This window comes from Mus caroli, chromosome 12 (genome assembly GCF_900094665.2).
Source record: "Mus caroli chromosome 12, CAROLI_EIJ_v1.1, whole genome shotgun sequence".
Taxonomy (NCBI): Eukaryota; Metazoa; Chordata; class Mammalia; order Rodentia; family Muridae; genus Mus; species Mus caroli.
The window spans coordinates 79,433,812-79,454,573 of record NC_034581.1 but is presented as its reverse complement, the minus strand read 5'-3'; the positions used below and the strand labels follow the sequence as shown (position 1 = coordinate 79,454,573).

At 39.2% G+C, this 20,762-nt stretch overlaps 1 protein-coding gene across 3 annotated transcripts in view; it reads right to left on the bottom strand.

Annotated features, from left to right (window-relative positions):
• Positions 1 to 20,762, bottom strand: part of Ylpm1 (YLP motif containing 1) — a 76,500-nt gene that overhangs the window by 3,800 nt on the left and 51,938 nt on the right. For 2 of the 3 annotated variants that reach the window (XM_021178800.1, XM_029484466.1), the window contains 8 exons: positions 18,153 to 18,215; positions 17,768 to 17,887; positions 17,160 to 17,336; positions 16,862 to 16,945; positions 16,507 to 16,590; positions 9,324 to 9,404; positions 6,322 to 6,373; positions 1,511 to 1,641 (listed from right to left, as the gene is read on the bottom strand). In XM_021178800.1, coding sequence (XP_021034459.1) covers positions 1,511 to 1,641; positions 6,322 to 6,373; positions 9,324 to 9,404; positions 16,507 to 16,590; positions 16,862 to 16,945; positions 17,160 to 17,336; positions 17,768 to 17,887; positions 18,153 to 18,215 — 792 coding nt within the window. Of the gene's footprint in view, positions 1 to 1,510; positions 1,642 to 6,321; positions 9,019 to 9,323; positions 9,405 to 16,506; positions 16,591 to 16,861; positions 16,946 to 17,159; positions 17,337 to 17,767; positions 17,888 to 18,152; positions 18,216 to 20,762 lie in introns of those variants that run through there. The other variant, XM_021178801.2, reaches the window with a different exon arrangement.

The window sequence follows — 20,762 nt, the reverse complement described above, 5'->3', positions numbered from 1 at the left end:
TATATATATATATATATATATATATATATATATATATATATTTCTAAGAAACTTAACATTTCTTGACGATCAATCACTTTCTAACCCTTTGAAGTTGTATTAAATGCTTTGAGACTGCCCTTTCTAGTGCTCAAACTCTGTGTCCTATCACCAGCACAAATTACATTTTAAAACCTAGTCATTTAGGTAATTTCTAATATGACCAACTCTATAGAATCACTTTTTGAAGACAGTCATAGTTATTTCAGCAAAAAAATAGAGAAAAATAGTTTCCATTTCAAATTATTCCGTCACCAAAACTGTAACTCAAGTCACTCCCCAAGCAGAGTCACTCCTACTGTTCAACCTGTTTTGTTCTTTGACACTGGGTCTCACTCTGCAGCCCAGGCTGGCCTCAAGTCCTGCAATCATCCTGCCTTTATTTCCAAGGTACTAAGATTGCAGGGTGCCTTCCCACACCTAGCTTGAGCCAATTCTATGTCAGCTGGCCTCAGTGTTCAAGTCCTTATGTATGTTAAGGCCATTTCTGGGACTTCCCTTCCCCATCTCCTCAAACTATACAGACAAGAGTAGGTATATACTATGTTTTTAGTATTTGAACTTTTTTGTTTCCCAATACAGACCTGGAACTCACTAACTATGTAGGCTAGGCTGACCACGAAATCACAGATATTCACCTGCTTCTGCCTTTTTAGTAATGGGGTTATAGGTGTGCTAGCATATCTTACTTGTCTGCAGTATATCAATGAGCTTTAAGATATAGTCTTTGAAACAATATCCACCATAAAAATAATCTACTAATATGTTTTATTCTCTCATACTAAAATGTTGTCTTATATTCAAGCACTAAGAAAATTAAATTGAAAGAAATACAGAGGGCCTAGAGAGATGACTCAGGATTTAAGGGCACTTGCTGTTCTTGCAGAGGACCCTGATTTGGTCTGGCAAGTATATGGTAGATTACATCCATCTGTAACTTCAGATCTAGGTGATATGATGATCCTTCTAGCCTCTGCAGGCACCAGGCATGTACATGTTATATACAACATACATGTAGGTTAAAAATCAAACCAATAAAACAAAAATAAATATGCTCCGAAGAACTGACTTATCTATGTTAAAACAGGGTAGGTATGTCTGTAATTGTAGCGCTTTTTGTTTTTTACTGGGAACAAGAGACTAAATTTCGTTTTTTTGTTAAAAAAAAAAAAAAAAGATTTATTTATTTATTATATGTAAGTACACACTGAAGCTGTCTTCAGACACTCCAGAAGAGGGCTTCAGATCTTGCTATGGATGGTTGTGAGCCACCATATGGTTGCTGGGATTTGAACTCAGGGCCTTTAGAAGAGCAGTTGGTGCTCTTAACTGCTGAGCCATCTCTCCAGCCCCTAAATTTGGGTTCTTATATTTGCATGACAAACACTTTATGGACAGCCATTTCTCCATCCCCAACTTTTTAAAACCCAAATGCTTCATGCTTCAGTAGTTAAGGACAAAAGCCTCCTACCCTCTTCTTCCCAGGCTCAGAAGCTCGAGTCTCGTAGTCGTCAGGGAGCTGAAGATAATCCTCCATTCTGCTGGCAATCGCCTCCCAGTCTCGCTTCCTTTTAGTACCAGTCCTCAAGCCATCCAACTTGTCTGAGGGACAAACACAGAGCCATGGCATTAAGGGTGTGGGAATTTGCACAACACACAAAGGAAAAGGAGGGCTGGATTGTTTCCAGAGGGCATATCCACATTTTTCAATGCAGCATCATTTTCAGATTCAAGCTATCTTCTTGGCTAAGAAAATATCAAATTTTATGTGATTCCCACCATCTCTTTGGTGTTTGTACCAGTAGTCATATTTTTATTTTGATGGTTTTAGTAATAAATATGGACAAAGCAAGAAAAGATCCTATCTCCTAGGTTCCCACCCTCAGAAAAAAAATCACACTTCAGTTATCATGCTCTGAAAAATAGAAAAACGGGTCTCTTTAAAAACAATTATTGCCTTTTTCTTTACCACAGCATTAACACCACTCAGTTGATCTACAAAGATGTGTGATGTGTCATATGAAAATCCAGTTTAAGGATGTGTTTGATTATGATTTCCTAGGAGCATCCATGAGTTAACATTGATGAGCAGACGACTGTGACCCCACTCTCTGAGTGTAATATAAAGCACTGATGGCCACTCTCGTACTTTGACTATACAGATAAGCACCGTTGACTTACCATGCTAAAAGCTGGTAAGTCAGCCCAAGTAACCAGATCTGGTATTTCTTTCTGCATTATGAAGTTGGCCTCCTAATAGCTCACTATTATCAAATAAGCAGCACATTCAGAAAGTTTGAGATATGAGATTAGGTGTTTTAAATAATACACAATGAGAATGTGTTGTCTTTTTTTATTGGTTAATATTGACTCTAAATACAGATGTGGAATATTATGAGTTATATCCATTTGAGTTTCAATGAAGCGCTTGCACTCCTGCAGTTATCTGAACACACTATTGTTAAGGTGGGCTAATAGAGGAAAGCTTGACTGTCTCAGACACACATAGTAAACCTTCAGCTCTGTAAAGGATGAAGAATGTGTGAGGTAGAAATGGTTAGCACCAAATTGGAGAGAGGTCCACATGGAGCATGCAGTGGAAGCAATGTCAGGAAGGAGGAGCCATGCTTTCAAATACACAAACCCCACACACAGCTAACTGTACACAAACTTTGAAAAGCAGTAACGATTTTGCATAACTGGCAAAGGTTTTAGTTCCCATACCCTTCCCTCATAAAAGCAATTATTACTGAAAAAAATCAGTAATGTAAATGACAGTAATTTACAAAACTGTATCATCTTGTTTCAACAAATTTCCTGATAGGCTCCACAGAACTAATCTTCTACCTCTTCTGTTAATTAAATGCTGTACTACATGGCTCTACTGACAGGCCATATTGTACAGGATCCTTGACTACACAGGGACACAGAACATGGTAACAGAAAACCCAAGACACCCCCATAAGCAATAAAGCTGACCTTAGTCCAACAATGTACAATGTTATGAGAAGAGAAATAATAAGCTCCAGCACACTCATTAAATAACTTTAAGGATTCCCAAACTTAGTACAATCAACTTGGTGTGAACATTCTCTGAAGGGAAGGTTTCGCATTTCAATTCTAACAACAGAGCACACACGGCCAGGCAGAAACACAGATAGGCAGGGCGGAACCTGCAAGAGTACTTCCTTGTACGCTAGGTGATGGCAGGAGGCACAGGCCAGGTTGGGTATTTGTACCTGGAAGCCCCAGAGCCTGCATTTCTAGTCAGAGCACCTTGATTTGAGATTTATATTGTGCATTCATGTTTCAAGTTTCATTTTGAGTGTGGAAGAAAGGCTGAACACCTCGTCCAACAAATACTAGAGTCCCAAACACTCAGATGGTATAAAGTAAGGGAGGAGGCATCTGGGTGTTGGTTACAGAAGAAAGACTGGCGTCCAATCCATTCACACATTAGAGGCCTGGGTCGCAAAAGATGAAGTTTTAAGAGGATGAAATTTTTGATCCAACTTGGTCAGTCACAGAATTTACCACATCTTTAAAATACTGCATATTACTATAGCACAACAGAAAAATTCCATAGATAAATCTATTATTTTCTAAATGTAAATGGTACTTAGTGAACATACAAGAGTTATGTGTCTACATAAATGACAATTACATCTCAACTGTGAAAGGATGATTCCGTCTGTCTGGTGAGTACAAGTGACGGCAAGAGCAGAACACTTTCTCTGGAGAGACCGTTATGATGGCAGCAGTCTCCAATACTCTAGGTCTTACAGGTGTGAGAAACAAGCCTCACATCACTGCAACTGAAGTAGCTTCAGAACTAAAGCCCAGCAGGTATGTGTAAAACCCAACTTGTGCATTACTATGTCTATCTCCCAGTTAGGACAGAGCAGTCAGGTGTAACTAACACTGGTCAGGCAGCTGCCAGTCACACTGTAATACCATGCTAGATACAGCTCAGGCCACATCTGAAACTGTTTGGATTGATGCTGCTTCCAATTTAACAGACACGAGCTGACCTGTACATTTAGCACAAGTCAAGATTCTGCAAAGAATTCTGACAATCTGCTTGGAAGAGTACAGAAGTATTCTCTTACTGAAGACTCGCCTATGATCAGAACTCTTCAGCTCCAAGTTTCAGCTCTCTCAGCTCAATATGCCACACGGGTAAAGCTCAAGTGTGTTCCCACCTTAGCAAAATCACATTGCTAAAAGAAATGTACAAACGCTGGCAGAGTACTCAGGGAAGCAATCTCTACCTGGTAACCAAACAGTCAATGTGATACGAAAGGCAACACAAATACACTAATTCTCAGATGATCCTCATGAGTTAGAAGAGAATTCCCAACTGGCCCAATCGCAAAGAAAATGCTTTGATAAACCTTATAGTCAATTTTCCTTCTTCCAAGGCTGGATTAGTTCTCAAGATAATCCAGCGGTGCCAGGTGCCAGGTAATTATACAAAATATCACTCACTCTTTTTAAAACTAATTAAAAATTCCCCTTTCTAGATTTATCACCAGACCATTAGTGCCATTTCTGAAAGGATTTATGACAAATCCATTTCTGCAATTTACTGTGTAATATCTTCAAAACTGACAGACTGTATAAGACACATTTCTGAGAAATAAATAGTAGACAAGTCATATTTCCCAGAAATGAATACAAATAGTAATAACGTTTTTCTTAAACAGTTATCATGGCTATATTCCATTTTCTTTTCTCCTCTAAAACTAGAAAGGAAAATAGAAAATGGAATGGCATTTTTTTTTAAAAAAAGCAAAATCCCAAATCATGTATTACACAAGGCTCTGGAAGAATATTTGTTAAAATATGCACCATTCTGACAATTCCCTTATTTTTATGATTGTTCTTTGCCACAAAAGCTAATCAATAAAGCCCTGACAGAATCAAATCATCTTATAGTCTCACAGGTTATTTTAAAAGTACACAACTTCAAACAGGGCTAACCTCATTCAAAACAAGCAAAAATAAAACACCACCCTTTTAAAAAAGGAAGTTGTAGCTATTATTTTTCTTAAATATTTAACTGTATTTAAGCAAAGAAATGTCTATGGTATGTGGAAAGGAGACAGTTGACTATTATTAAGATTTCTCTCAAGAAAGATTAGTAGATGAATACATCAATAAACCACAAATAATTTTCATTTGACACACGCTAAAACTTTTTTAGACTTTATAGCAAACACCTATTCCCATAATACAATAATAGAGCTTTTGAACTTATCTTTTAATATACAACCTAGTCAAAACCAGCTATCTCTAACCCAAGTGCTTGGGCACAATCCAAGGCATGACCCATGCAAGTGTGTATACAATGTATCCCCTTTGATATAAAACACATACCCTATGCAGCAAGAGTGCTGAGTAGGCAGACTAACTCTGCAAATTTAGGATTAGATGGTTGCTTGGTTTTGGAGTAAGAGTACAACAGCAAGAGAAGAAATACAAGAGTCACCTTTCCTAATCAGAAGGCCTGGCATGGCATACTCCCTTAACATTTTATTGACACATCTTAATTGACATGTTAAATCAGTCTCTTTAAGTGAAGTTAAAAAAATAAAAATAAAAAAAAAACAAAACCCAAAAAACGCTACCGTACAATATCAAACTAAGATCGTGAAGAAATCCATTTCATACCATTTGTTTTTTACTTGACTAAATCAAGCAACTCAAAGGTTTGATTTAAACAGTTATTTTAAAAGGTTAACCTTGTAACACAGCACTAAAGACAGCCTGAAGGAAAATTTAAATGGAGTCTCCTTGAATATTTGAATTATATATTTACTTTCCTTTCCTTACCACAGAAACCAAATTTATTACCCAAGGTATTTTCAGTTACTTTTAAAAACACAAATCTTTATTAAAATTATTATTAAAGTACTCACAAAGAAGCTCAACTTTGGGTTACAGATAAGTATCTTAAAAAAAATGTTAGGGACACATTTCTGATTAATACTAAAAAATGAATTTCAGAAATGACAGTATGTTATTATGCTTATCAAATATTTCTAATTATCCCAAAAACTTCCAATGATATCAAAAGTATTTTTTGTAGAAAATATGCTTTTTAATCTGTCACAGATATAAGTAGTTAAGGCAGAAGCTGGTGAAATGACTGAAGGATGTGGGTTGGCCAAAATCTTGCTTTAAGCAGAAGTTTCCGGCCCTTGACTCTGTGCAGTGAAAAGCTCTATGACCATTACCATCAGGTATCACATATAAAAACAGGAAAAAGGCAATACCCACCTAGCTTTGCCTCAGAAGTGTCCATCTCCCATTTGCTTTTCGGAATGTAACCCTAAATTGTACACAGAGAGAAGCTCGAAGGGTTAGAAAGAGACACATACATGCATAACACGTTTGAATTGGAAAAGCATTAAAACGGGGACTGGATTCAGTTCCCACTCACTAGTTACAAATATATCCTATGGAAACACAACTTTATCATCCTTGACGAAAGTAAGTGACCAGATTCACCAAACTTCCCTGCAGACTTCAGATTTCAGTCATCAGGGTAGGAGCATGAAGGCGCTTTGAGCTAAGTACAGTTGAGGACTCACAACTGTACCCTCAACAGCAGATGGGCAACAATTATGGTAAGAATATACAGTTACTGAGCTAGGATCAATATCATTCTGAGAATTTATAAACTAGCTAGGTACTTTCAAAGTACAACTGCTATTCTCAAATAATTGAAGCCATGATGTCCAAAAGTGTTCTTCAAGACGGTCACTTGGTATTTCAGTGTCACTTGAAACACTTGCAAAGAAAACGGGCCCAACTACCGCATCATGGAGCTCACACTCACTTAAAACGACTCAACGCATCTACCAGTTTCAGCATACAAAGGCTGGCTTTATTGAATCAACTTCAGAGCACTTCTGTTTTACCAGATGAAAGTTGAGTTATTTCTGATATCTTGTAATATTATATTTCCTAGTATGTGATAAAACCAGAAATTACCACAGGCAATTTACAGCTTACATAAGATTGAACTGAGTAACTTAAACAAACTCCCCAAACATTTTCCAATGTCCCAGGGTGCCTATAACTATGTTTATTCTACTACCCAGCTTATTCCATGTCATTTATTATAACTCCCGTTTCCTTTATTTGGACTGTGTTTTCAAATCGATCCTATTATACAGAAACATTATTATTAGGGCCTAGTAAACCAGACCAATTGATTCAAGGTTTTTGGTTTTGCTTCCCTTTTCTTTCTTTCTTTTCTTTTTTTAAATGAGTACTCTTCTCTACTGTGGAGAATGTTCAAGGTCACAGAACAGACTGACACCCAGCTGAGTTGCAAAAGCTGCTGGAGACAGCGTAACAATCTCTACAGGAGAGTTTTCTTGAGCACCCTTACTCCAAGAAATCTTTAGGTTTATACACTGTGAGTCTTTATGCCAGAACTAGGAATTAGTAGGTAGTATTTCAGATTATAATTTACATCATATTTCCCAAAAACACTTTAGATCAAATCAAGAAAACGCTCTGCTAAAGCGATGGTGTTTACAAATACCGAGAAAACTTGTATAAGTGTGATCTAGAAACACCTGAAAACCCTAATCACTGAAATTATGTATTTATATTCTAAATCATATGGACTAGGTTTGCAGAAGCACTAAAGGCAGGGATATATCTCACCAATAATCTCTAAGGATTTCATCCAGTACAGAACTGAAAATGCAAAGTTTACTGAGATTTCTGTTAAATCGTTTTGAATGACAGGGAACTCGAAACTCGTTCACATTACCTTGGTTAATATTCTCCAGGAATCTTTTACCCTTGGGATAGGTTCCAAGAATAAAAGAGCTGGGTTCTGCTATGTGACTGGGTTAAAGAAGCTTTAGATTAAAATAAAGAGACTTCACTACCCCTGCTGGAACTGTCTTTATTCATTCTTAAAACTATCATCTGTCTGCTGCTGAAGTAGCAGGCCACTTGGAAATAAATAGTTCAGCAGAGTAGCATTTTAAGGCTTCTTTACCAGTTCTCTGATGTAAAACTACAGTGTGGCAACATGTTTCTCTTTAAAAGGTAATTGTACATGTAATTAGGCTCCAAGTTGACTACATTTAAACAAGTGAGATAAAATAAAAAAGCCACAAAGATGGAGCTGCCAAAACACTGTGCATCTCTCCTGTGCTGGCTACAAGTAGCAAGTAAGGTTATTACTGCAGTGTGGGTCTTTATGTAAATTTCCCCTCACATTTTAAATCATGTATGTCAAAATGCAACCTGATTAAGAAAAATAAGACTATTAAAAAACATACTGAGACTCAATTATCCATACCTTTAAAGCTTAGCTTTTAATCCACATTTTAAGACATCTAGGAATGTAGAGGTCGACACCAATGCTATATAAACACAATTTCTACCACGAATCTTCTATGTCATACATGGCTTTAAAGAGACCACTCCTTGTAGACTATGCTTTAGGGAATAGGAATCAGGGATCTCGGTTTGTACATTTTCATTAAGAGAAGTAAGGAGAAGCAACTTTAGCAAGAGCTGAAATGTCAAATAAACCAAGCAATACTGTGGATTTTAAAGGCAATACTATCCAAAGGCATTGTTAATCTATGTACCTCATTAGCCAACAATGAAACATCAGTAATTTTATAGGTTTTACTTCTTGAGTGACAGAGTAAGGGACACATCTCCACAGAGGTTTAATCAAAGCACTTACAGGAGGTACACAGAACTTTAAACTCACATCATTAAGTATCTCGGCAGCCTGGGTAAAAATCCATTGCCTACACAGTCATTTTTGCCATCATTTAACAAGAGAGAACAAGAACAAATCCAGCAGCCAGTGACAGCCCTTTGCCTCTTCATTCAGTAAGTTCTTCTGCTTCAAGGTAACAGAACTCAGTTTTGAGATCTTACAGCAAAGAGGTAAGAGTATGCATATGTTGGGTAGGCTCTACCACATACCTGCTGGAATGGAAAAAGGCCCTTTCATATGTAATTACTTTCTTGAAAAGTCTACTCCCTTACAACCACCCACAGCTGGATGAGTACAAAGATGAGTTTCTTAGTACTCTTAAAATTTCCCTAACAACATAGATTTTTTTCTTGGACTAGGGAAAAATAGAGTACATAGCCTCCAGGAGGATGGTGACGGAAGCTTTTACTGTAAAGAGTGTCTATCAACACTAATAATCAAACTACAGATCTGAATATAACACTCCTTAAGAATAACAAAGAGACACTTTGCTCAAAGTGGTTGGTCTGTCTCCTACCAGTTCGCTTTCCTCTTCTTCTGCATCTTTCTTTTCTTCCTTCTGGTCTTCAATGTTAGCATCAAAATCTTCCATCTCTACCTACAATATGCCAATAATCATTTTTAAAAAAAGGATTGCATAAGCATTTAAAAAAGTGTTGACTCACTAAGATCTGGAATGAGCACAAGACAGCAGGGGCTCTCCTGTCATATACTACATGAATCCTAACACTCTGAACTTTGAAGTGGGACTATAAGACTACAGAACATTATTTCTGCAATATACCCTGGATTTGTCATCTTTATCTTTGTAAAGCTGGGTAAAATCCTTTACTCCACATAGGTGGGCTTTTAATACTTAAGAGATTACAGTCTTTTAAAAACTTTTAACAAGTATTTCTCTAATCAAATTTCAAAATATGTGAAAAAGAGGGAGGGGGCACATCAACAACAAATATAAGAGACGACAGAGCAAACAGTGGCCCACAATGACTTCAATACCCATGGGAGCACGTGGATGTGAGAAGGATGTACAAGTTAAAAGATATCAGAGCACAGTGCTGAGAGCCATCAAGAGCTGGCTGAAGAGCAGGTTGATGTTTCCAACATGGTGGCTCCTACTAAAAAAACAGAGAACCCCGTAAGAGGATCAAGTGTGTGACGCTAACATGGTGTGTTTCAGGGAGACTTCAGAAAAGAATTGTAAAAAGAATTTAAAGCACTCTACTTAAAATTGTTAACTCCCCCCCCCCGGCCCCCCCCCACAGGATCTGGCTATATAGACCAAACTATCCTCAAACTCACAGAGATCTGTTTGCCTTTCTCTCCCAAGTGCTAGGATAAAAGGCAACACCATCAGGTCTCATGAAAATTGTTACTTTGAAGGTAGACAAGCCAGTCTATACAAGGCATATAAAAGGCAATCTAGGAAACTAGGATGGATATAAAACCGGCAAATCTATGCTCTTAGAAATAGGTTCTTTCCATGTGTGAGTAAAACCTGAGCTAAGGATAGCACCCTCAGTAACTTTTTTAAGGCCTGGAAAGCACAAGTCAGAAAAGGAGACTGTTCTGAGATGATCTAGTGTTATCTAGCAGAAGAATGTAGACACATGAAAGCCAAGGAGAAAGATGTGTTTTATGAAGGTGGCATGACTAACTGATCACGAGAGGCCATGAAGTCTGGGTGACAAGTGTCTGCTGCCAAACCAGAGTCTCACTCAGCAACGACAGACAGCACCATTCAAAGAACGAGGTCAAACAGGACAGGAGCACAAGTGACTGAAGCACAAAGTCACCTTCCTTTCAGGGTATGTTCTTCCACCAAACCAATAACTACTATGCAAGTTACCAATGAGTGAAAATGCCTTGGGAACAAGAAATTAATACACACTTATAGACACTTATTACAAAATGAAAAAAAAAAAAAAGCAGAAAAACCCAACAGATCTGACTGGTGTGCTAAGGATTAGACCAAAGCCTACATCACATTGAGGTAAACTGTCATCTCAAATATCTCAAATGACGTGAACCAAATGTAGTGAACCAAGAACACATAATTCATGTAGCATTCCTACTAAGGTTTTGATTTTACATGTCTATTTGTTCATTCATTCACTGACTTCACTCATGTCTGTGTGTGAATATACACATTTGCCACGGTCCTGGTGCACAGCAGGTCAGAAAGCAATCTGTATAAGTTATTTCCCCTCTATGATGTCATCCATTTAGCCATCTCCCAAGACCTTCTGCTATTTAACTTAAACCTAAAGTAGTGGAATTAAAAGTGTGTGAGGCCTTATTTTCGGAGTCAAGGTTTCTCACTGAACCTGGAACTCACCAATCTGGTTAGACCAGTTACCCAGTGAAGCCCAGGGAGCTCTCTTACCTCCCCCTCCAAAATGGTGGGATTTGTCAATGCACCCAGTTTTTATATGAGGTTGGGAATAAAACTCAAGGCAAGCAATTTACTGAGTAAGCCATCTTTCCTATCATAAAAGTGCTACAAAGGCTGGGCATGGTGATGCATGCCTTCTCTGTGAATTCAAGGCCAGCTTGATCTACGAAGGAGTTCCAGGACAGCCAGGGCATACAATGCTTCATCCTATCACCACCAAAAAGAGGTTTTATAGAGTACATCAGGACAGGAGATGAGTATAGACTATTTTAAATTTAACTCAAGTGCCGATCCTAGCTCTGCTCCCCCACTAGTCATCAGCACGCAATTGGGCAGATCCTGAACGGAGATCAAAGCAGGAACGGTCAGGAGGGTATGTGTGCGTTTAAACCTTTGTGGGTATTAGAGAGAGTGTACATCATTAGTCAGGGCCAGTGTGCTGGGGATGCATCATTTACATAAGGAGAAATTCCAGATTCCAAGTGTTTGCTGGATATGACCTTATAAGGAGAGAAGAAATTTAACCTGGCTACAGACTCTGTGACCTCCTCTGGTGGGTCAAAGAAGGGGGCCAGGACTATGTACCTGAGACATGCAGGCTGGGGACAGTGGGGGAGTGGTCCTACTCCTGCCGATCTCAGGATGAGATTCCCGCGGTTTGGAAACTCAACCCCACTCTAGCTCCAGACCAGTTCCTCCTGGTGCCATGGCACCCTGGCCCCACATCTCTCTCTCTCTCTTTTTGTTTTTTTGGGTTTTTTTTTTGTTTTTTTTACGAAGGAGCAGTATCATCATAGATGTTGGCATCCATTTGTGGGAGGTCCTGGTAATGTTGCTTATCTGTTGCTGTACGAATTGAATAAGGCAGAGCCCAGGACAAAGAAGGTCTCAATAACTAGGATGGGGTCACAGAAGGGAAGGAACCAAGCAATTAAAAGCAACTTTCCTCCCCCAGTACAACACAAGTCCCTCGTTTTCTCCTCCGCCGGGGTCAGGGTTGGGATCGGGGGTTGGGATGGCGTGTCCTCCGTCTCCTCCTTCCCTGACCCGGCAGTGAGATGCAGGCCATCTTCTTGGTTGGTGGTGTTATATCAGACATTTCTGGCTGGGACCCAGATAGGCTTCCGTTGGTCCTTTTGTTCTGAAAACACACAAACTTTTAACGGTAATGTTGTAGGGACATTTTTGTATTAACGCATGTATGGAATGTGCAGTGTGCACAAATCAGCTAATGATGATTCTTGGCTCTATGTCTGAGCAGGTGAAAGGCAACTACCAGTCAGTTTGTATAAGTCTTCATCCATCTGAGGTATGATGGGTCCATGCCAGATGAGAGGATGACATGTAATCTTAAGCAGTCAGGAAGGTTCACTGGCTTCTGCAGTCATTCACATCTCAGACAGTCTTGTGTGCTGCTCCCATGGAGGGAGTCAGCAATTGTGCCACCTGTCTTGTTGAGTTTTGGATCTCTTTTTTTCAAGTCCGAAGATTTTTAGGTCTTCCTGGTCGAATCTAATCTTAATTTTGAAGGAATCCACAGCTTTTTGCTTCCTGTTGAAACAAGAGCAAAACCTCCTCCCCGGTACACACACTTCCTGAGTTCCATTCTGAGGTTCACACATTCTTAACGTATATAGGATGATTCAATGCAGCAGTCCTTTCTAAAATCCAGTGCTTTTTCCCCTCCAGTAGCTGTGCTACCTGTCTCACTGACTTTTTTTTTTTAATTTTAAGTTAATAAAGCATTATTTAATCTATCTCTGGGCGACCTTATATCACCCTTTTGTTTTTTGAGCATTTCCTTTAAAGTGTGGTCAGATCTTTCCACAAATTGCTTGACCTGTAGTATTATCCAAACTCTGTAAAATGAAACATGTCCGTCTACCAGATTTCATTCCTTTGGGTACCTTTAGGGTTATTTTCAGTAGGTAATGAAGCTTGATTATAAATAACAAAGTTAATTTTTAATCATCTGGAATAAGTTTAACAGTTTTCTTTTAAATGCAAATCAACTCTTTCTGCATGTTGAAAGTCAGTGATTATATTAAGAATTCTGGAACAGTTAAACCATGAAAATAGCACATAGCTCTAAATATAAGACTGAAGCCTATGGCCTTTGAATTACTTTACTTTTATTTCCTAACTTATGGCCTGCCATTCCTGATTTATTGGCATCTGTGTAAAAGGTAGGAGCTTTAGAAATTGTGTCCCTCTGACTAAAAAAGAATCCAGTTAGTTCTTTTTTTTTTTTTTTTATTATTATATGTAAGTACACTGTAGCTGTCTTTAGACACATCGGAGGAGGGCGTCAGATCTCTTTATGGGTGGTTGTGAGCCACCATGTGGTTGCTGGGATTTGAACTCAGGACCTCTGGAAGAGCAGTCAGTGCTCTTACCTACTGAGCTATCTCTCCAGCCCCAGTTAGTTCTTTTTATAAACTGAAGTTGCTTGCTTTTGGAGTATTTGTTGTTAATTTCTTCCAAAATGTTATTGCAAGCCCTTTGCCAGTCTTTAGTGATTACTCCTACCTAGGCCATCTCAGTCAGCATCAGGATAAGGCACTACACCTCTGCGAAGTCTCTTCTTGTAAATTGACTAAGTCCAATTCTTTCTTTTTTAAAACTTTTATTTATTAGATTTTACTAGCTACCTAGTTTAATGAATGAAAAATTTAGCTGTAACCCAAATGAAAACATTGGTTCTCCCATTGTGTTATTCAATAAATTTGAATGTCCCCTGCCCCAAATTTTATTTATTGAGTGCTCTGCTGCATATACATCCACACAGCAGAAGAGGGCATCAGATCCCATTACAGATGGCTGTGAGCCACTGTGTGGTTGCTGGGAATTGAACTCAAGAAACTCTGGAAGAGCAGCAGTGCTCTTAATCACTGAGCCATCTCTCCAGCCCCTCTCCTCTTCTTCTTCTTCTTCTTTTCTTTCTTCTCCTTCTTCTTCTTTAATAATTAATTTAGAAACCCTTCTTATATATGGTTTTAATTTTTTACTGCTTACTTGCTAAAAACACCCATTCTAAGATATTATCTTCTCTATGTATAAGAATCACTGTGGGAGAATGAGTAGAAGGCAGAATAACTAAAGTACCATTCAGCTGGGACCCAAGCGATCCACATGTGCCTCCTTCCTATAATGTCTCTACCAGAGCCAATTCTCCTTCAGCCTCAGCCGATAATGTTCTTGGACTGTTTAATCACCTTGTAAGGTTTGAATATAAATGGCTTAGCATTTGGGTAGCTAATCCAATAGTGAGCTGCAGCTAGTTATTATCTCCCAGTAAATTTTGAAAGTCACCAAGAGTTTGTAAACAATCTCTTTTAATCTGTACCTTCCGTGGTTGAATTCCTCACAGACTTATCCTATATCCTGGATAATTAAGAGAACTCCCTCCCTGTATTTCTTTAGTAACAATCTATAGTCCCCAACAATGCAATATTCCTTTTTATTTCATCAAACACTTTCTTTAAGGTATCTACATCTGAATCAGCCAGTAAGAGTCATCCATACAATGAATGAATGACTAATACCTTTGGAAATATAAACAGCACTGGCTTAGTACTTTATGCCTTGATTGTGTTGTGTTTTATACTAGTAAGTTTAGCTCGCCCTAAATTTTTTCTCCCATGGAGGAGCCATTGATGCTATTAAGAAAAAACAAACAAACAAAAACAAACATTTCCCATACAGGGAACTTTAATACTGAGTTATTCCCAATATTAGGGAAAAACCAAAAAACATTTTAACAAAAATAAACATGTGAACTCTGTCCAATTGGCCTGGAGGATTTATCCTGGTAGATTTTTTTCTCCCGTTTCCCCTGAGCCTTACATTCCCGCTTCATCTGTCATCCCCTCCCCTTTACCATCGCCTCCGCAGCCCTCTCTCCTCCCTCAGGGGTGGCAGGAGCGGTCTGGCAGGGGTCGCTGGCAGGGGTGGGTTCTTGAGAGCTGCATTCTGTTCCAGATGTGAAGGGCACACAGAGGTGCACCTGATGGTTAGATCCTGCTGGCCTGGGTGCCCTGTTGGGCTCCCGTGGAGAAAATTCCCTCTTTAAGGTGGCAATCTGACTTTGGAGGAGGAATCCAGCTCAGGTTGGGTGGATATTAACCAGAATTGCTTGGATCTCCAGATCCACAGCAGGAGGGAGGGATATATTGGGTGAGGTCAAAGTGACCCGCCAAGATTGAGGAAGCAATCAGGTGGCTTTTTTTGTTTTGTTTTTGTCCCTCCCCAATCTCCTAGTTTCCCATGATATAGAACGTTTTTTGAAACGCTGAGGTCAGAGAGAAACATCACAAGGGGTTCCCCAAAGTCCCAGCTGTGAGTCAGTCCTGCAAATTTTAGAGAAACTGTCGACAGCCCTAAAGACATTACTAGTCTATGTGTAACAGGGCTTTTTCTTTTTTATTTTGTTTTCAAAAAGAATAAAAATATAGGGGGTTATCTGTCAGGGATCAGACAGAGGGTTGGAGGCCTTCCACCCACACCAAGCGGTGGGTGGTCTTGGCCAGAGGATATCAATTGCTACTTCCCTGTGTCTGATCCCTTAGGACAGAGCAAACTGAAAGTAAGAGAGAGGAGAGAGAGAGAGAGAGAGAGAGAGAGAGAGAGAGAGAGAGAGAGAGAGAAGGAAGAAACAGATTAGCCCTAGACAAGGAGGTATAAGACAGGTGGGCAGATTGATGTCGCCACTGGGGGCGGGGGGGTTTGATCGATCTGCTCAAGGACTGAATCAAAGAGGTGCCTAGGGGGTGTGGGAAGAGAAGGTTAAGTAAATAAAAACACAAAAGAATTTAATTTATAGTATCATATCAATAACTTTTTTTTTCTTTTTGGTTTTTTTGAGACAGGTCTATAAGCCCTGGCTGTCCTAGAACTCATTTTGTAGACCAGGCTGGCCTTGAACTCACTCAGATCTGTCAGCCTTTGGGGGACTAAAAGTGTGTGCCATCAGCCCAGCTAATGCTTACCTTAAATTTTATAATTAAATGGATTTATTAGAGAATGTCCTTGTTCTTAGAAGATAGCCATCAACAACATATTCCGGACTGATGGGTTATGAGGTTTTTTCAACTCAATTCTCATATGATTGTATAGTAATGGTATGAAATAATGTTACTAAGTATTTATGAGGTGTTTATTAAAATGTGGGGAAATATTAACACCTGAATTGGTTGAGATTATTAAAAGGTATGTAAGTGCTCCTGTAACTTTTCTGGAAGTTTCAGATTTTCACAGTGAAGAAGGTGTTGCTTATCTGCATTGCCCTGAGGCAGAGCGTACTCACTTCTTCAATCGCAGCATCTTGTAGCAGGGAGCGGATGTCTAGACGCATCATGTGACGAGGTGCAGCTTCCCAGTGTTCAGCCATCTGTTGAGATGATGTTCAGAACAAGTTAACTCAGAGAACTACGCCAATAAAGACTAAGGAGATCGCCAAGAGGAACACAACTAGTGCTATAACTTTAACAGACGAGTTTTAAGAAGAGCTAGGCATCCCTTTCCACTTATAAGACAGAAAGGAGAACATTTATTAAAGCAGGCAGAAAGATTTCTAAGCTAAGTAAGACTTAAGACAGCATTACTTGTGCTGAAAGAATGATGTCTGGGGTTCTCCAGCATACCATGTTTCTAAAAATCACCTTGTTTATTTCTTTAAGCTTTCTTCCATGAATATTTCTCTTGCCACAAGTCTGGTTATCAGCACTCATTTCAGCCAAATACACCTAAATGAAAATGTGTGACAATTAGGCCAAGAAATACAAAATACACCTAAATGAAAATGTGTGACAATTAGGCCAAGAAATACAAAATACACCTAAATGAAAATGTGTGACAATTAGGCCAAGAAATACAAAATACACCTAAATGAAAATGTGTGACAATTAGGCCAAGAAATACAAAATTCACACTAAAAGTGCTTCAAAGTTAAGACTATACCTCAAAGCCCTTGGTTTTCGCTGCACTCCAAAACTGATCAAAATGCCTAACTCTGTCATTGATAGCATCCAGAATAATGAAAGGGAAAAAGCCGTCATCTAGAGTCTTTTTGAAAGTTTTGAACATGCTGGTGCGATAAGTCTCCTCCATGTCAGCTTCATATTCATATTCCATTACCTAAGACCCACAGAGAAAAGGAGGTTAGCAGGAGTAAGGAACCAGACTGAGCCGGGCTTAACTGAAGCAGGATGACTCTGCATCCTCTTCTTCCCACCTAAGCACCAAAGTTTGTGTCCAGAAGACAAGGAAATTCTCATCTTCAAAAACAAACAAACAAACAAACAAACACCCCCCCCCCAAAAAAAACCCAACCCAGTGCAAGCTAGGCATGGCAGTGCACACCTTGAATCTAAGTAGGTGAGGCAGATCTTGTGAGTTCAAAGTCAACTTGATCTACCTGACAAGCTCCAGGGCTACATAAGTAAATACCCTGCCTCAAAAACAAAAACAAACAAACCATAAACAAACAAACAACCGCTCCCCCATCTCTCCCTGAACACATCTTCCTTCACATCCCAGCACAGGTCTGTCTGGCAGGACCCATGTACCTTCTTTTTTACTTTCTTTCCAGAATCTGGATCTTTTTCTTCTTTTTCTACTTCAGCGATGAAATAATCATCTAGACTTAAAACCCTGGGCGCAGGTCCTCCAAATTCTACTTCCTTATCCTAAAAATATAACAATGAAGGTTTAAAAAAAAAAAAAAGAACCAAATTGATGAACACTAAAGTTCCCACCTGTGGCTAAAATAAAAATTTCTGGTGGTTTCAAATCAATCAGAGGCAAAATTATTTGTCTAAACAGATGAAAAACTTATAAGGCCCCATGGACGTCCGTCCACAAGTTATCACTGGGAGATACCTGAATACAATATTACCCCACTAACAAGCAACTCATTTTTTCCTTTTCCTTATTTTACTTTCCCATACTCACCCGGATAAGTTTTGCAACATGTGTCTTTCCACTGCCAGGCAATCCTCTCATTATAACAACAATCTGAAACACAATGGAGAGGGTAAAATTTTTGTTTTCTGAGGGGTTGGGATATAGCTCGGTCGGCAAACTGCTTCCTATCATGCAGAAAACAAAGAGCACCACCCCAGCACTATGGCCTCTGCCTGCGGTCCCGGCTCCCAGCACTATGGCCTCTGCCTGTGGTCCCGGCTCCCAGCACTATGGCATCTGCCTGCAGTCCCGGCTCTCAGAAGGCAGAGGAAGGAGGTCAATGACAAAGTCATTCTCGGCTCCACAGGGACGCCTGAGACTAGACTGCTATACCTGACACCTTGTCTCAGAACAGACAAAGCAAAACAGAACAGAACATAGGAAGTGCATAAATATGTACAATAAATTACTAAAAAAAAACCAAGGGCTCAAAAATTTTCACAACAGGTATCAGAAATATTACTCTGACATGAATAAAAATGAAGACATCATACCACAGCTCATGGGATAAAACTAAACAAATATTTGAAGAGAAATATTAGGTGTACATGTCTATATCAAGAACTAAAAAAGATTTAGGGGCTGGAGCCACAGCTTAGTTGGGATCTCAGAGGTGCCAGCAAATGTATTCAGCACACACCTCCCTTCTTTTTAAAAACTCTCTTTAAAACACGGTTTTATGAATGTGGGAAATTGCTCAGCAGGTAAGAGCACTGGTGGCTTCCAGCACCCACCTGGTGGCTCCCAGGAGATCCAACATCCTCTTCTAACCTCTGCAGGCACCAGGCACACAAGGCATGCAGACTCACATGCAGACAACTCATCACACAAAATCAAATTCATCTTTTAAAAATTAAGAAAAATGATCTAACATCGAAAACCTATTTTTCTACCTAAAACAGTATGAAAGAAAGAAAGAACAAGCTAAAACTAACCAAACAGAAGCAAGAACAAAGATTAGGACAAACAGTAATAAAATAGAGACAAGTCAGTCAAACTGTAGAGTCTGGATATGGTTTGTGCTTTCCTCACAGTACAGCAGCCGCCGGCAGAGGATAGATACGTGGGAGGTTAATTAGGTCGTTGCAGGTGACTCTTAAGGGAGGCTGGATAGCATCCTCCTAGATGGTGGAATATTATACATGGTAAACCTGATCCTTGAGTGTCTCCAGCTTCCTCTTTCATCAATGCCTTTCCCTCCCTCACACACACTCCCACCGTGATATATACACTATGTGTTGATGCAAACAAGCGGCCCTGACCACAGCCAAACAAATCCTGAGGCTGCACTCAAGCATTTCCTATACCGTGGGCTGAATAAACATCTTTTCCTCATAAAGAACCTAGTCGCGGGTATTCGAGCTAAAAAGCAAAAACATGCCACATACACAAACACACCCAAATCTATAAAATTAAAAGCTGGTCCTCTGAAAAACAAAACAAAACAAAACAAAACAGCGAAATTGATTTACCTAGATTAAGTAAGAAAAAAAGACTTACATTACTATAATAAAAAAATGGAGATGTCACTACTAATATTAAAGAAATATAAAGAAATTATAAAGGAATAGATACATATAAGTGTGTGCTAACAAAGAAGATAACTTAGATCAAACCAACCAATATCTACACTGCTGTGAGTGACCAAACTTCCCTACAAAACAGACAAAACAGGGGGACTGGGAGAGTTAAACAAGGGTCAGGGTCAAGCGTGGTAATGCACACCTGTAATCCAGGAGAGAGGCAGAGACAGAGGCAGGGGATTCTGTGAAGTCGGCCTGGCTTACACAGTGAATTCTAGAACAACCAGGAATATATAGTGAGATCTGCCTAAAAACCAAGTGAATAGAAGCTGGCATTGGTGACCCACAGCTTGAATACCAGCCTTTGAGAGGTGGAGACAGGAAGATCAGAAGTTCAACATCATAAAGTCATCCTTGACTACTTAAGTTTGAGGCCAGCTTACTATACTCTGAGAAATTATCTGAAGAAATAATTCCAAACATATTATGAGGCAAGCATTACTCTGACACCAAAACCAGGCAAAAACATTATAAGAAAACTATGATATTATGAACTATTCAGCAACACAGAAAATGAAAATCAATTAATGTACTGAATTATGCCTATATACTAGAAAACAAAAATTACAGCATCATTTCAACTAATCCAGAACAAAACAAAGCCGTGCAACAAAATCCTGCAACCCTTTGTGACTAATGATAACACAGCAAAGTAGGAACAGGAGGCTTCCTCAGCCTCACAAAGTGCAGCCATAAACATTCACAGCTGGGCTCATCAAGATGGTTCAGAGGGAAAGGCCTCCGAACCTTAATGTCTACATTTGATCCTTGAGACTCACACAGTGGACAGAACCAACTCCTGCAAGCTATCCTGTGAGCTCCACAACTTTGTGGTAGCACGTGTGCCTCCCTACATATACAAATAATAAAATCCATAGCTAACAACATGCTCAATGGTAAAAGACTGAATGTTTTCTAAAACAAAAATAAGGCAAAGATGTCCACTTCAAAGATATCTACTCACTAAGGTACTGGAGGTGTCAGCTAGGGTAATTAGACAAAAAAAAAAAAAAAA